Genomic DNA, 17291 nt, shown 5'->3' with positions numbered 1-17291 from the left:
CCTGTCATTAGATTGTACTGCGTATCATCTTAATCCTGCAAGTAGATTGTCAAAATGCTAATTCTCTAGGTCTAAAAGATTGACCAATGCACAGTTCTAGTCTTCAGGCGATGGTCTGGCCTTTGGGACGTCATTAAGGGAGAACTGCAGTTTAGGTTGATCATAGGATGTGAACAGGCTTGCCAGTATTTTATGGATCTGTGTATCTGAGTTTGCTCTGTTACCATAAAAATCACATAAGAACAGAAATTACATTATAGAAGCAGATGCATTAGTAGCCAGTCTCTTATTTTGTATTCTCCTTGAGTGCTTTAAAATTGAATCTTAAGATATCTAGAGGGTTTGTAATATAAAATGCACATCTCAATCTAAGATTAACATGTCCCATGCCAGTATCACAGACTGATTATGGAACAGGGTTTTGGGTGCTGCTCCTCTAGGTATCTGACCTTTCTATGAAGCAATTTGCCAGTTTCCATTGTGAACACACCAAAACCACTCAGTGTAGACACTGCATCGTAACAGCAAATGTATCTAGCATGCAATAATTTAAAACTGAAATGGTCCATTTAAGGGATGTGTTCTGTTGGTATACGTTTGATGTCTTAACTATGGAAACAGTAACCAGTGCTTCATTTTGCTCATTTGCACTGTCAATGGGCTTGATTTAGAGCAGGGACGTCCAAGTCAAGTTCTGGTGATACCACCCTGATGAGTTTAACCCTAATCTAAAACTGCACATTTGTACACAAAGATGGATTTCTTGTGATCTAGGGTGCTGGGAATAACCATTGTACACACATTCTATTTGTTAAACAATTTAAAAAGTACTAATATAGGACAGTAGATTGTAACCTCAATTTGACTTATTCAAATCATTCTTGTCACTAGGGACATGACTTTTGTAACTTAATTCCTGTCATATGACTAGCTGCAATTTAACACCATCAAGATACTGTACACAATATTATCCAGTAGCACTATGGACAATCATGACATGATTAAAAAACCATTTCTAAAACTACAAAAAAAAAAATTTAAAATACTAGTATGGGTCCAAAAGGTGCTACAACATATTGCACAACACTTTACAGAACCACCATATTGCAAGTGTGAGTATCTCATTAAAGATGTTAAGTTTAATTCTGTGTCTTAGTGGAGGTAGTTGAGGGTTCATTTGTTTCCTTTCATGGCCATGATGCCGGAGGAGAACTGGGGAGTCCAGCCACTCACACTGCCCTCTTGTAGTTGCACTGTGGATGTTTGAGCATTTTAACAAAATAAGTACATGAGCAACCAGGAAGTTCAAAGGACATGTTAAGAACGTATTGGACAGCATGGGACTGCTATTTTCTATCATTTGGCTCCTGAGCAAGGGTTTGGTTGGAATAGAGGTTTGTGACATGTTCAAAAAAAAAAAAAAAAACCTGAAGATGTGGAAATGGTGCATTCTACTCTTAATTTAACTGGAATGATCTGGGTTACCTCCAGGACAATTCTAATATGTCAGAGGATATCCACCATGTTCTTATCTCTGAATCTTTGGTCATAAATGAGTAACAGCTATTGACATCTGATGATGTCCCAAAATTCATATAGACTGGCATACTATAAATGGTGAACTCTTGTTGGAAATATACATACATTTTATAAGTCATAGGACTTTCAGAACCGTGTGATTACTGATATGTATAGATGTATGTGGACAAGACAGAAAGAATCTGGCCAGCCATCATGAAACAGGGTTACACTGGCCCACCCGGGCCCAATTTCGGACTCCATGGCCTCTGGAGTGTCAGGCTGGGGTGGGAGTAGTGTGGACGTTAGCTGTGAGTGCTAATCTTGGCTACTCTGTGCCATATCTATGAAGGTGCAGGCTGGGGCTTTAAGTCCTAATCTATAGCAGGAGTCGCCAGGATGGGGCTTTAGTCCTAGTCTATAGCAGGAGTCGCCAGGCTGGGGCTTTAGTCCTAATCTATAGCAGGAGTCGCCAGGATGGGGCTTTAGTCCTAATCTATAGCAGGAGTCGCCAGGCTAGGGCTTTAGTCCTAGTCTATAGCAGGAGTCGCCAGGCTGGGGCTTTAGTCCTAGTCTATAGCAGGAGTCGCCAGGGTGGGGCTTTAGTCCTAGTCTATAGCAGGAGTCGCCAGGCTGGGGCTTTAGTCCTAACTCACCAGCACCAATCTGAAGGGAGAGTCTGTAAATAGGAAAGTCTGCATGTAGGTGCGAGTCTGCAGAGTCGCTGTGAATTTTAAGTTTAATAATGACCAAGAAATCAAAGACTAGTTTTCAGTATGTCAGAATATATATCTCAAGATCACATCCATGAATTTTAACAATAATGTATATAAAGGTAATTATACACAGTAGAGCCAGATGCACACAAAACTGAATCAGAGATAGAGATTGTATTTAAAGTACAAAGTGGAGATTTCTTTACACTAGTGGTGTGCTGTGTGCTTGTTACCTGTTTGCTTGTGGCTTGTGCAGAAGGTGCATGTGTGGCCACTCTGGTGCGCTGAGAGCTTTGAGCAGAGTTCCCCAGCAGAGCTCTGGAGGCCAAGCGCAGGGTGGGACTGCCCTTCCCTGTCACAAAGTAAAAGCCAATGCACACGCATGAAGGAATCCCTAACTCCAGAAGCCCAGTCTAATTCCAGCATGAATCCTCTAGTGTGTCGGTCTCGATTTGAAATCGGAACCATAACGCAATTTATCATTTGATAGTGGACTGAATCATTTCCTAAAGATCAAATCGAATCATTATATAATTGAGATCAACACTGCTAACTTTTAGAAATGCTAACCTGTCTGAACCCAAAGCTGCACAAAAACAGCTACCTGTAAGATAAAACGCACACTACCTTAGCCCTGAATTTGATTTTGTTCAGGTATCTAAGGCCTGTCAGGCTGTCTTGCGCCTGTTGAGCATGGCCAGTGGGGGCGGGGCTGAAGCAGAGACCTGTCAGGTGCCTTCTGATGCCTGGTTTGAGTGTGCACACAGTCATCAGGGGGTTCTCGCAGACAGGGGCCAGGGAAGGAGGCTGGGAGGGAACACACCCTGCTGTCCACAACGGGATTCGACTGGGCCGAGGATGGAACTCACACCTGCATGCAGAGAAGCACCAGGAAGGAGGAAGAGGGGAAGTCAGTAACTACAAAAAAAATTAAGGTTGTCTCTTGATATCTTTTTTTAAATTAAATTTTTTTAATATAACCTTACAAACTTTTAGTACTTTCACAAGAAAAATATACGCATGCAAATTAGTCCATAATTGTCTTGATGTCGCTGTTTAATATGTTCTTACAACTCTTTATTAGTTTTAAATGAAAAATATGCACATCGAAATTAGTGAAGCATACTGGGCGTGGCACATGGAAATGAGGGAAGTACACTGGGCGTGGCACATGGAAATGAGGGAAATACAATGGGCGTGGCACATGGAAATGAGGGACACACACTGGGCGTGGCACATGGAAATGAGGGACACACACTGGGCGTGGCACATGGAAATGAGGGAAGCACACTGGGCGTGGCACGTGCAGGTACATTTCTGTACGAGGCTTCAGGGGGCCGTGCAGCTGCTCTGGATGTTACCTGCTGCATTCAATGGACGAGAGACGGTGGGTGGAGCCCTCCTTCAGAGTCTAAAAAGAGACAGCAAGGAGCAACTTTAAAACAAACACAAGCAGGGCTTACCAAGGTACTCCCTGTTAGCTCATCTAGATGCGATGTAAAGGAATTTGCTTATGCTCGGGGAGTGCTCTACCTGTGACGGCAGCCTCCCACTGTGTTGTGATGGGAGCAGGTGGGTGGGGCCTGCTTTGCCAGTCCTGATGCTCCTCCCACTTCGCAAAACACAATCTTTGCTCCGTGATGCCAACTGCAGGTCCAAGCTGTTGTTGCCTAGGCAACCAGAGTGAGGGAGAAGGAATTATGCCCAGAAACAAAACATGGGCTTGAGATAAGTCAGTCATATCAAACAGTGAAATATCATCATTAAAGTTGTTTGAGGACTAATGGATTTATTTTTAAAGCCCCATGTGTAGCATGGTATCCACAGCAATATCATTTGGTTAGTGAAGCCCATGTAGGTTAGATGCATTTGGCTTGGACACCAACAATGCAAGCGTACTCTGGTAACCATGGTAACAGGGAGGATGGTCCAGTCACCTGCAGTAACCCTTGACACATTTCTGCACCTGGTCACATTTTAGCTTTGCTTTGCCTCATGCTCATGGAGCTTTACGGCAACGTGGGATTTAAAAAACAATTAAAAAAATTATTCCTTTTTAATCCAAGGTGTTTAGGTATGGCATTATTGTGGGTGGTGCTAATTTAGCAGTAACTATATAGTCTACTTTTTACTTAAGATGTGACCATACGTTTAATAATAAATGAGGCAGATGCACTATTTTGACTCAGTCAGTGCAGGCTAACGATAAGTGATTGAGCAGAAAGCATTACAGAGGATACACAGACCAGGCCTAGGAGGTGTGGCTTCAGTCATGTATACATGACACAAGAAAGATATGCCAAAAGAGCTAGATGTGTAAGTGAAACTCACCATGCAAAAAAGCAGAGACAGAACAGAGCTCATTATACAGGGCTCTGAGCAAGATATGGAAGCGGGAGGAAAAGACGAAAGGTCACCCAGTCCTCTTTCTGTTCAACCAGAGGTCACATTTATTTTAAGAAAAAGATAATCAGACAAATGAAAAGTCTGGACCACCATCAGCCCAACAGGGCATATCATACATAGCGCAGTATAATAAATGACGTTACTTTAACGGTTTATATACAGTATATGGTGTACACTGCCCCCTACTGAGAGTACATGAGAAGCACATTTAAAGCTAGAGTCCAGAGGCTAAACATCATACATTATGTCGGTGTGGGCTAATTGTGAAATCTGAGACACATATGTAAGCCACTGCACAATTTCTTTTGTAATGTCCTTCCACAACTAACCTACAGCCCACAGTACAGTTTAACTCAGGAGGAGAGAAGGGTAAAACATATATGACCATTTAACCCACAACGCCGTGGCAGCACCACCATGTACATCGGAGATGGGAGTCTAGTCAAGCATCGCTCACAAAGAACCAGGTGACACAAATACAGACCATCATGACACAGTCACGCTTACTGGCCTACTCAGTGCTGCAGCTAGTGAATCTAACAGGAAAAACCTTAACAACCACAGATACAACCATCAGAGGCAGCAAGGAACACACAGCCTGCTAAAAGAATCCATCTTCATGGTGTATCTCCATGAAGAGCTCAAGTCCATCTGCATATCTCCTTAGTCTGTTTGGTTGTTAGTTCACTTAACTGAAACCACATTTTGATCATGTTTTAAATTACATTGCCATTTCAGAAGAACAGAGTGGGAGAATTATTTGCTATAAAAGATTAAACATTTCTACATAAATGAGGCACCTGTTAGCAATGTGAATAGACATTTCTGAAGCTCTAATTGCTTTATTTACACAATAATAGTTTTATAATGCTGGATAAATAATAAAATGTACATACAGTTTTGGGAAGTTAGTAAACCTTTTGAAATTACCAGGATTTGTGCATGAACGGCTTTAGAAATGTGACATTTTGTTTAGAATAAACAACTTACTGAACACATCACACACATTATACGTTGCCGTAACTTTATTGAACTAATAGTTTAATCAATCCAGGACTCTGACAGAAAAGGTATGCCATGTGGTGGCTTAGTGGTGAAGACTTGTATTTGGAAGGTTGCCAGTTTAAGTCCCACCACTGCCAATCTGCCACTGTTGGGCCTCTGAGCAAGACCCTTAACCCTCAGTTACTCAAGTTGTAATCACTCATAATAGTAAGTTGCTTTGGATAAAAGCATCATGTAAATGTAAACCCTGTATTTAAAACCCTTATAACTAGTATTACCTCCTTTGTTGGAAAAATCCTCAACTAAACAATTCAGTCTTGGATCAGTCCAGAACTGTGTTTTGGTTTTTTTTCTGAGATGGTTTTGCCCCATCTAGTCCTGGACTGCCGTTCTGAGATGGTTTGGCCCATTCCTTTATACCAAGCATTTGGAGTTCATGTATAGTTTGGGGATCTCTTGATTGAGCTCAGATCACACCAAACATATGAATGTACCAGCGGTTTCCTCCCATTCTGCTTTTAAATATCTCCTACACAACAAATTCCCTCAACGTGCCTGAGATGTCCAAGCTCTGAACCAGTGAAGCAGTCCCACACTGACAGCTCCTTCACTTTACAGATGCCAGGTTGGTCTGCTCGTATGGAGTGTTTGTGTTTATTTACCCTCAAACATAATACAGCACATGTTGCCAGATGTATACAGAATATTTAACTTTTGTTTTAACTGTCCACAGAACATAATTCTACTAGTGCTAGTCTTGAGGTTGGTAGTTTCCTTAGTGTTTTTCCTAAGGCAGAGTCATAAATAAGCACATTAGTTGGTGTGTGCTGAGACAGAGCTCTGTGGTGAAGAGCAGGTAATGGCAGGCCATACTACGACCAGAACAGAAATGACCCTGTTTTCCAACACGTTATTATCCTCACTCATAATTGTAAGTCACTTTGGGGAAAAACGTCAAATGAAATGAAATCCTGACAGCCCCCACCCCCTCCAATCCAAGGCCCCGGCTGTTTTAAAAGGACTGCATCAGACACAGACCACCAAAATGCTAGGAGTGAGCTTTGTTAATTAAAATAAATCTTGTGTTAATTAAAACCTAACTTTGCTATTTATTGTTGACTTTCAAAATCAGATCACATTTCAGCCAAAATTCAGTTAATTTTAAAAGGATTGACGGAGCGCTTCACAACTACGTACCGTACTGCGGACAAATAAAAACAGCTTTAAAGTCCAGATGTGAGTTTAAGGTGTTGTATATGTTTACAGATCTGGGACAGTCACAGGACACGTTGAGTGTCTTTAAAAATAATAAATAAATAAATACATACATATTGCATATTCAAATGACTCTCAGTTGACAGGATGAGGGTTTTGACAAAGGAAACACAAACCGTCCTCTCAGTCCAAAGAAGGACTTCAATCTTATGTATTCAAATTTGAAATCTTCCTGCCCAGATACTGCTTGCCCGTGTGAATGTTGTACAATACCTCCTAGTTTTCTGATCTTTGGTACTGCTATTCTAATTAAAAGCAAATTTACAAATGGTGCACGAATAATACTTATTCCAGAATATTTCTCATCGATCTATGAGGACTGACTGGAACCAAGATCCCATGAGCAAAGCGGTTTAGTTCATCAGGAACCCTCATCCTGCCCTTCAGCGGGTCTTGACTGCTCTGGAGACCTTAACACTGAATTTTGAATTTATCTGCAGTGATTCTCGCTGTCAAATTTGACACAGATTAATGAGGAGGGTTAAAGCTGAAGGAGAAAGCTTCAGGGTTACACAGCCTCATCAGACAGAAAGATGTCATGAACAGTGCTGAGAGCACCCCCTGCTGCCATAACACCTGTTCACACAGCATTACTGACTACTGGAACTCTCCCTGGCTATTACAGACAGGATTACTGACTACTAGAACTCTCCCTGGCTATTTTGGACTGGTCTGTAATTATTAGATATTCTGAGTTGGTAGCATGTGAATATCAGACTCCTTAATCAACATCATATATATAAATTTTCAATTTTTTCCCCCCTCAGCAAATTTCCACTATTCTAATACTGAAAAACAACTGCTCACCATTAGAATCCTATGTGAACGTGAGCGCTGTAGTTTTCACTGATGTGACATGTTTATTTAGCTCCACGTCACAGAAAACCCGGCGTTAAACTCCGGCATCAGGCTACAGCAGAGAGCAGCCTGGAAAGTTTAGTCACCAGTCCTGTCTGATGAAACTGAGTCACAGCACCAGAGGACTGCTTCAAATCCATTAAACATGCTCATTAAAATAATATTAATAAAAATAATAATAATAAAACAACAACCCCGCACCCAAATCAATTAATGCAATTAAGAAAGAAAAGACAAGGAAACAATGGTGCAGAAAATACCCCACACACAAAACTGCTTCCCAAGACTACAATTACAGTCAGTCATTTGCACCGAGTATACCCTCAGTTTCATACACGATCAAAGTGCAATGCTGCAATATTCCAACCAAAGCCTGCAACTCACGTGATTCTAGACGACCTGTGATTCTATTTGGCTTTTAATGCCAGTAAGTCAAACTCACCTTTTGTAAATATCTGCTGCTTTAGTCAAGTAAACTGAAACATATTATTAATGAAAAACAAATTCGAACTTGCACTGAATAGTAAGCACCACATTAGTATACAGCTTGTCATGGTCACACACACACACACACACACACACACACACACACACGAGGCAGCAGTCACTCTTGCTGCGCAGGCTCCCGGGCGGGCGGCAGGCCCTTCTGTGCGCCCTGCGTGTCTCTGATGCACACCTGCAGCGGCGAACGCCCGTGTGGGTGCAGGGGGCGGAGTTTGGTGAGCAGGCTGGGGCGGGGCATGGCCTGCAGGGAGGGGAGGAGCTGAGCTAGACTGGGCGGCTGGAGCGAGTACAGACCTGCCGTGCTGATGGAGCAGGGGGGCGTGGCCACGCCCACAGCACACCCTGACGATGAGGAAGAGGGGGGTGAGGAAGACGAGGAAGACGAGGAGGACGAAGGGGAGAGGGGGGGACATGACGGGACAGCCTGGCTGTTGCTGGGTGACCGGAGAGAGAGGCGGTGACTGAGGTGGTGGGGTCGCCTCTTCTCCTGAGCTTTAGACTCTACAGGAGACACACAAGACACACGCAGCTCAGGCATGTGTCCACACACACACACACACACCTTGGAACTAAACATCACGTACAAGTTAGACTGGTGCAGGTTGTTTCATTTCAAAAACCCTAAACATACAAGTTACTCTTTTGTACAAGTTTACCTCCTCATACAAGGCCAAGCGTGAGTCGGCATAAACAAGAAAAGGCATAAATAAACAGACAAATTGATCTGCTCCAATCCACTATACAGATGCCAGGAGTAAACAGGCTGAACTTACAAAACAGAACTAACAGCAAAGGAAGGGGAGAGGGCCTGGCCTGTGTTAAATCTGGTGTTTCTCTTTCCCTTAAGTTGAGCCACACAAATCTGCATCACGGGTACGCATGTCCATGTTACTCCATCTCAGACCGTTGCAGCACACAGCCAAAATCACATGCCACACCCCAACTCTCCATATTCTAAATGGGGATGTGGCTATAAAATGCTCTTACCTCTGACTGGTCCCGGAGCTTTGTGGGAGGGCCTGTGTGCGCTGGAGGCATTGCCAGAGCTGCTCCAGCCAAACGTGAAGCTTGGTGAACTCTTGAGCTGCGAACCTGTCTGCCTGTTTCCGGTAACAGTGCCGTTTCCAGGGCCACCGTTGCCACGACTGCGGCTCAGAGAGTTCTCCGAAACTGAGCTGCTTAGGCCACTGGTGCACACAGAGAGAATGCAGAGTGTCAGTCATCACCATGAGCACCATGTGCCACAACTGCTCTGAAACTCAAGAAAGAGCAGGAAAAGTAAGCAAGAAGGCACACAGCGCTTCAAGCAATCCCACTACAACCATTTCAGACACCTCACATGGGAATGAGTTGGCTTCACAGCTACTGTTTCTGAAGGGGTCACGAGAGCTCTTACGGGATCTTGGGCGGGCTGGAGGCCTTGTGGGGGTTTCTGCGTGCGCTGGCGCCTAAGCCCTTGCTGTTTCGCACGTGTTTGAGCATGGAAGCACGCAGGTTCGCCAAGCTGCTGTGCTCAGACAGGACCAGCCGCGACCAGGGGTTGCACTCTGCCATGTCCAGCGCTGCTATGGCGACCGCCCGGCCCACCTGGGGACGGACGTGACATCTGAGCACCTTTTGAGCGTGCGCCACACCGCTCATATGCTGGTAAGAGGGTAAGGCTTACCTGTTCATATACCTCAGGTGTGTACTTGGGAGGGAAGGCGGGTGGTGGGGGCGGGGTCGCTCGGCCGTTGTCATGGCAAGCAGGTGGGATAGTGTTGACTGAGCGGCCAGTGTTATAGTTACACTCCAAAGTGTAACTGCACAGAGGACAGAGCACACCTCTCACTCACTTCATATGGACCTTAGGCCTCACAAGCCTCTATAATACACTGCATTTTTTTTAAATCACATTTTTCCTAAATTAATGCGTCTTATCAGAAAATAAAATCTGTGTGACCAGTTTACAAGTAACACTGTAAACACACTCTGTGTATTATGACAATATCCTTAAAAGCATCAAGCAACCATCCAAAGCGCTTTGGGGTCAGTCAGCGCCTCACCTGTGCACGAGGCCAATAGCTTTGTGAATGGCCACACGGCCGCTGCCCTCTTTAGACTGGCCATCGCGCCGGTCCCGAGCATACATGTTCCTCTCCGAGAAATTGCAGCCGAGGAAGTCGAAATGGGCGCAGTTCAGAGAGATCAGCTTTGGGTACATCAGGTTTTCCACCTGGGAGTACAGGAGTGCAGAAGCTCAGAACATGCCACAGTAGCTCAGGCAGAGAGGAGATGAACGCAGACACAACACGGTCCTACAGAGGACACAACGGCTGTAGACATCACAGAGAAGTCCAGGGAGGACTCAAAGATCACAGAGAAGCTGACCAGCTAGAAGCAAGCACCTACACATTACACTACAGATGCAGGCACTGTGTAGCAGGAGCTAACAACCCAGTGACAACTCAAGAAACCATAGCAGACATTTATTAAACAGAGCAGCACAAACACATGCCGCTATTATAAAGCCATTACACCACTTTCTAGATTCATTATTGGTTCTGTCACAGTACAACACACAGAACACTTGACGGTGTGAACATGCATAGGGAGTGGTGTACAATCAGGCCCTTCACACACTGGTACTAATCCAGACTGTTCATTAGTTTGGCTGCAGGGAATCACTGTGGTGTACGTGCCTACACGCCCCTTCTGGTAATAGGGTTCGGTAAAGTAAGTCTATTAGCAAATATGACAGGAAATCTGACCAATGAAGTTTATGATGTTCACTGCAGGGGAGGGCCTGCAACAGCCTGATGGTGTTATTGGTCAAACATCACTGTCTGTGTAGATTGTGTGACCTTAGCCAGCTAATTTAAGGTTGCGCATAACTGGGCAGGGGATTATAGAAGGGGTACTTGCTTTAGATACTACACACTACTGTACATGTGCAGACGCACACCCACTTACCTGTTGTACCTCATCAGCTAGGTTGTTTCCATACATGAAGCACCCTCTCTTGGAGGCGTGGCCATGGAGGTCTATGTAATAGGCCACTCCACTCTCATGGGGTGGGATCTGCTCCGTGGGGGCGGGGTTAGGAATGCACGGGACCTCGCTCCGACTTGGCGTAGACTCGTTCTCGTCACAGGGCCCTGTCTCCCCCTCGACTCCGCCTTTCTCCCACCTCTCTCTCTCCTCCAGCTGCATGGGTATCTCCGACAGGTCAAGGGTGGGGCCCTCCAACCGCTCCGCCTCATTACGGCAGTTGAGGTAGTGCTCCCGTTCACTGGCTAGGGGCGAGGTGGTGGTGGTGGTGTTTGACTGGTTGGAACTTTTGAGGGCCGACATGGAGTTGCTGTTGAGCCGGTTGTGTTGGTGGTGGTACAACAGGAGGGACTTGGCTCCGTATATAGAGGGGTGCAGCTCAGCACTTGGGTTCATATACTGTCGGTTTAGATTCACGCCACGAGAGTCCGTCCTTTTAACACAAGACACACACAGCACCGTGTTACCAGACATGTCAGGATGTACGTAAACTACAATGATATAGGGACAGATATGCGTTTTCTTTTTTGCCTGTTTGTTGTTGTTTTGTTTTTGTTTTTTTTTTAAGGTGAATCCAAATCTGTGTGGCTGACCTGTAGTGACCCCTGACGACCCCGTCGGGGTTGAGCATGGGGATGAGCTTAAAGACAAACATCTTTCGCAGGGTCTGAGCACGGGGGTCATCCTGATTCAGAATGAAGTTCAGGAACCCATTGAACACAAAGCTGGAGGGAGTCTCACCTGGGTGCACTCTACTGCTGAGGAAAAACACCTAACACACACACACACACACACACACACACACACAGCACTGAACACCAAAGACTAGCACTGAGAAGAAAAAGCACAGAACACAGATGTCGTTTGCATATAATTATGAGCCACCCACAACCTTGCTGAGTCTGGAGCCCACAGTTTAAGGGACTCATGCTACGCCTGGCCAGGCTTTGCTGCGTGTGAGGCAGTACCCGTTTGCCAGTGAAGCGGTGCGGTCGCAGCGTGCTGTGGTCAGGGAAGAGCTTGTTCAGCCGTGGCTCCCTCTCCTCCAGCATGCCATGACAGGATGTCACAGTCAGCAGGTCCACTCGGTGTCCATCCAGAGAGTAACACAGCAGCTCTCGGTGGTAGTAGAGACCGTCCGCTGGGCTGCGGGAGGGGCAGGGGGACGCAGGACGGAGGACAGAGTTATTCAGCACGTGTTTAAACCTCATTAGCCACCATACATTTCAAAAGGTTTAGGCAACACTTATTTACTTGCATGAAGGAAAGAAAAGAAAAGAACCTGGGGGAAGGTGTGTAGCCAGGCTGATCCTTCAATGCCATGAGAGGGTTATGGTGACCAAAGTGAGCAATGAGGCTAGCGGTTTCTTTAAATTGCATGTGTGCGAGTGTGCGTGCGTGTCCACTTGCTCACCTGCAGGGCCCCAGGGTGTGGGAGGTGCTGAGCAGCCTCTGGTCCAGCTGCTGGAGCATGTCCCGGCACTCTGTGTACGAGAACGGGTAGCAGAAGGCAAAGTACGTGACTGCTCCCCTCACATCCAGCACACGATGCACAAACGACAAGGTGAACTGGTTCTCCGACATCTGCAGACACGAAGGGCAAACAGCCCAGTCAGGTTTCTTTAGACACCCCTCACTCAGTCCCATGCACACCATGGGCAGAGTGCAGTCTCACAGGAGCAGAGACCAACCCTACGGTGTGTTAGGTTAGGGGGGAAAAAAAAGAATAAATTACATCAAACTGACAATTTGATTGGTTGAATTATGCAGTAACCAATGCACAAAAAGTTCTGCTCCAGAAAGCTTCAAACATCCAAACAACTTCCGAAGCAGTTCTACAGCTGCACAGCATTACACTACAACACTGAGACACCAAGGAAATGTCTGGATACAGCTAAATGTAACGCAACCATGGAGACAAATACTTTTCCACACAGAGCACAGTGTTGCAAAACATTATTGTGTAATCGTGCATCCTCAGTTATGATTAAAAATAACATTACATTCGCAAAAAATGCTGTGTAAATTTACAGTGTGTAAAAGTATTAATATAGTGCATCATGTAAAGAAGGCTGGATGAGAGCACACATATACGCGGGTCGCACCTCAAAGGTAGGCCGCTCCCGAACCCTCTCCCAGCGAGCCTTCCCTGGTGAGGTGCGCACGAACGGCGCCATGCCCTGAGAGTACAGCCGACTCTGCTTGTTCAGGTTCATTATGTTCATCTTCAGCAGTTTACCAGGTGGCACGCCACGCACGCTGAAGTAGAACCATGACCTGTTCACACACAACAATCAAACAACAACAAAAAAACACTACTTAGTATCAATGACACCTGATGGTTGTTAAGTACAAATGTACATCATGAATCTTTCTGGCTTTTACTGGTAGGTAGTGATATAAAATAAATACACATAACAGCCTTACTTCAGGTTAAGCTGCCCGTTGTTCAGAGGGCTAATATACTAATAATATGTTAATATGTCATTGCTGCCAGTCTGAATGGAGCACCCTTACCGGTTACCATTCTCAAACTCTGTGTCTACACAGTCAGGTTTGGTCCAGACATTGAACTCGTAATCAGCATGTGGGAGAGCACAGCTAGCAGCGCCTTGGCCTTCCACGTGCTCCACGCGGCCCAGGTTTCCAGAGTCGAAGCGCGAACTGAACACCACATTCCCAAAGTGGGTCTCCATGACCAGGGCTCCAGATTCAGATGACTGCTTAACCAGCATTCACCATGCTGGACCCTGCCAGCCTCTCTCACATACCCCTCACATCTGCAGACACATCTGTACAGAAACAGAAACAGGGTAACATGTAGGAAATATTGAGTCCCCTGCACAGAAGGACAACACAAAGTATATTATAATTGAGTATATAGCGTGGCAGTAAAATCGTTTGTGCTAGCTAACCTAGAAAGGGAGCCCAAATAAATTAGTAGTAAATTGTCAGTCAGCCAGTAGATGAGTGCACACACTATAATACCTTAACGTATTAACATAAGGAAAGCTACTGAACATACACAAACGTAGTGTTCTTTAACCCTAACAACTGAGTAGCTACTTAAGATAGATGAACTAGCAAACATACAGAAATGTTTTAGTCTGTTTAAATGATTGCACAGCCTTACCCAGCTTGCAGCGAATAGGTTAACTAGGTTAATGGGTTATGCCTTGGCTGTTTGGTTTCCAAGACAACATAACCATGTTTTGTGTTGCTGGTTAGGTTGCTATCTAGCGGACACCACGGCAGCTGCTGGCTTCTTAGCTAGCTTGGGTTATTAGCACCTACCTGCAGCTGGCCAGCGAACATTACCACGACATCTAGCTGAGGTTAGCTAAAGTCGCTCATTTCTAATACAGAAGCAAAAACACAAGTCCAGTAATACTTGTAATCATGTATTATTTCACAGGACAATAATGGAGCCAGAATAATTTGGCAGACTACGTTAGCTAGTTAGCTAGCTAGCTAGCATTCGGTCGCTTTACATATTTGACAGACCAAAACAATGACAAGGTGAGTACTACTAGCTACCTAAAGACATTTCCATGTGTGCACAGCGACGAAAAAGAAAAATCATCTCACGGTGCCGCGTTTTCATCCGAAAAACTGCAAATTCCCTCACGTCTGTGATCACTAACAGAACCTTTATACCTAAACAAACCCTCTCAGCGGCCCGTTTCTGCGGTGCAAGAATACAGCCGCTGATTGGTTACACGGTAGTAAAGACATCACGCAGGAACACGAATAGTGATGTAAATGTAATATTATTGGTTGACTTGAGGATGACGTTCCCAATACGATCCAGTCACTAGTACACTGGTGCAAACCGTGCAAATAATTCACTATTCACTCAGGCTGGGGGATGAGGGGTGTAACCCACAAATTGAAATGAATTACACACCACAATAAAGCGAGCTGAAGTCATCCGTGATTTTAGTCTGAATAAACGACAGGTTTTTACTCGCACATGGTTATTCTTGACTTTCAGAAAAGATTTCAGTTGTTGGAAAACTCCACACAAGGGAACATCTCCCTGCTGATACGCTCCGCTGCCTACAATGACATCGGCTCATACCGGTGCAGCTGTGGAGGAAGAACGTCTGAAGTCAAATTAAAGGTGTTCGGTATGTAGAATATGTAACGGTATTAAAATGATCTGTATATATTATGTAGATGTGAAATTCCAGTAAAATGGGCCGACCGCTCTCATGGCGAGTGAAGTGAACTCCCCAGTTTGCTGAAGATAAAGGAAATAATCTGAATTTCTTTGTCCCGCAGTTCCTACTGTAGTGATGGTGAGAGAGCAGGAAAACATCACTCTTCCCTGCTATGGTGACACACGTAGGGATGCCAGGGACGCGCAGTGGGTAAAAGAAGGACGGAGGGTTCTGCTCTACGACCGTGTGAGATGAGGGACTTTATCAGTGTACCATTAATGATGAATCTCGCGAGGGAGAACTAGAAGTTCAAATTAAAGTTATCTAATTGTGAAATAATCTTCACTTTTTGAAGAATCTGTGCCATGAGCTGAACCAAACAGACTTTTATTTATAAACCATTTATACAAAACATTAGATAATCACATGTACAACTGTAGCTTCAGACATATTTAACATGTAAAACTGAAGCGAATCAGATTTGAAAAGGAAAAAAAAAAAGTTACATTGGAGGTAGAATAAAGTTTTCAAAAGTTTTCAGGAGCTCTGCTCTTTTATTACTATGGGCCATAAATCTACTAAAACCAGTCTTCAAGATTCATTCAAAACATTTCTCTACCTCACGCCGAGACACGATCTTCAAGTAACACACGTGCAGACGGTAAGTAGCAGCAGTAGTCCTTAGTTTAGTGCCCAGCATCAGGGGCCCCATGTGATTCTGGAACAGCATGGTTGAGGTCATCAATGCGACATGTGCAGCGAAAAAAATCCGTGATTTTAGTCTGAATAAACGACAGGTTTTTACTCGCACATTGTTATTCTTGGGTAGCATATCCTGGGGGCTGAGCTACGTGATAAGATCGTTCTGGTTTTGCCTTATTTCCTTTTGTTAGTCTTGCATGTTGTGTGGGTTTGTTAAACGTGGAGAAATTGTGTTTGCTGGTTTTAAACCACACTGTTTTCACGTATTAAGGGACCCCCCAACCCCCCGCTGTCTCGCAGGGATCTACCATCTTGAGCTATTTAGGGAGAAATCAGTGAAACACTTGCGCACACGCAGTCTACTCGCACATAACTATGAAACACGTATGAAATACGTGTGAAATACATATGAAACATTTTCATATAAATAGCCTACTACTTACATTTGCGTATGTTAACATATGCACTTGTACATTCATTCACTGGTGCGTAAACTTGTGCGTGTGTGTATAAAACAATTTTCAGTGCGCCCAGAAGTCGTAAGTATGTATGAGAGAGAGTCTGTGTGTGTATATACATGTTTAGTTGTGTTTGAGAAAGTGGGGAAGTAATTTGGGAACAAGAGCGTTTGGACATGAGAGACTGAGTGTGTCTTAGAAAGTGGGGAAGTAAATTAGGAACAAGAGCGTTTGGACATGAGAGAGTGTGTGTCTTAGACTGCCTAGTTATTTACGTTTACGGCATTTAGCTGACACTTTTACCCAAAGCGACTTATTATGACTGAGTACAATTTGAATAATTGATAGTTAATAGTCTTGCTCAGGGACCCACCAGTGACAACTTAGCTGGGGGGGCTTGAACCAGCAACCTTCCTGACTAGCTTCCTTTCTGAAGCAAATCAGGAAAGCAACAGACAGGAAAGCAGCACACTAGATGCTCAACTTCGGCAGCAATCACCTAAATGTCAAACAGAATGTCATACACAATTTTCAATGCAACAACTGCGAAAAGAATTACGATGGACAAACAGCTAGAATACACGAGCACTACCTGGCTGTTAAAAGACATGTCTCATGTGAGGGACACAAACGTCCTGACCCAGGTATAAGAGAAG

General features: G+C 44.6%; 1 protein-coding gene and 1 long non-coding RNA gene across 6 annotated transcripts; one reads left to right on the top strand and one right to left on the bottom strand.

Annotated features, from left to right (window-relative positions):
* Positions 1–182: 182 nt before the first annotated feature.
* Positions 183–14992, bottom strand: agbl5 (ATP/GTP binding protein-like 5). Of its 5 annotated transcripts, none has more exons than XM_027007509.2 (18): positions 14850–14992; positions 13830–14104; positions 13418–13589; positions 12727–12896; positions 12281–12458; positions 11906–12084; positions 11235–11745; positions 10328–10497; positions 9949–10084; positions 9679–9869; positions 9270–9469; positions 8577–8783; positions 3768–3904; positions 3596–3645; positions 2960–3105; positions 2468–2586; positions 2175–2197; positions 183–1253 (listed from the first exon to the last, which is right to left on the bottom strand). In XM_027007509.2, exons 2-18 carry the CDS (start codon positions 14045–14047, stop codon positions 1067–1069), a joined length of 2994 nt encoding a protein of 997 aa, XP_026863310.2. In that variant the 5' UTR covers positions 14048–14104; positions 14850–14992; the 3' UTR covers positions 183–1066. The 5 variants fall into 5 exon arrangements, with proteins under 5 accessions (XP_026863310.2, XP_026863311.2, XP_026863312.2 ...); XM_027007510.2 differs by having other exon boundaries at positions 14901–14990; XM_027007511.2 differs by lacking the exon at positions 14850–14992 and adding an exon at positions 14607–14688.
* On the top strand, positions 14438–16226 carry LOC113575799. Its single transcript, XR_004776325.1, has 4 exons — positions 14438–14647; positions 14728–14831; positions 15307–15442; positions 15597–16226. It is a non-coding gene; the product is annotated as an uncharacterized LOC113575799 (long non-coding RNA).
* The last annotated feature ends 1065 nt before the right edge of the window (positions 16227–17291 follow it).

Source organism: Electrophorus electricus, chromosome 7, assembly GCF_013358815.1.
Source record: "Electrophorus electricus isolate fEleEle1 chromosome 7, fEleEle1.pri, whole genome shotgun sequence".
NCBI classification, from domain to species: domain Eukaryota; kingdom Metazoa; phylum Chordata; class Actinopteri; order Gymnotiformes; family Gymnotidae; genus Electrophorus; species Electrophorus electricus.
This window is presented reverse-complemented; position numbering and strand designations above follow the sequence as displayed.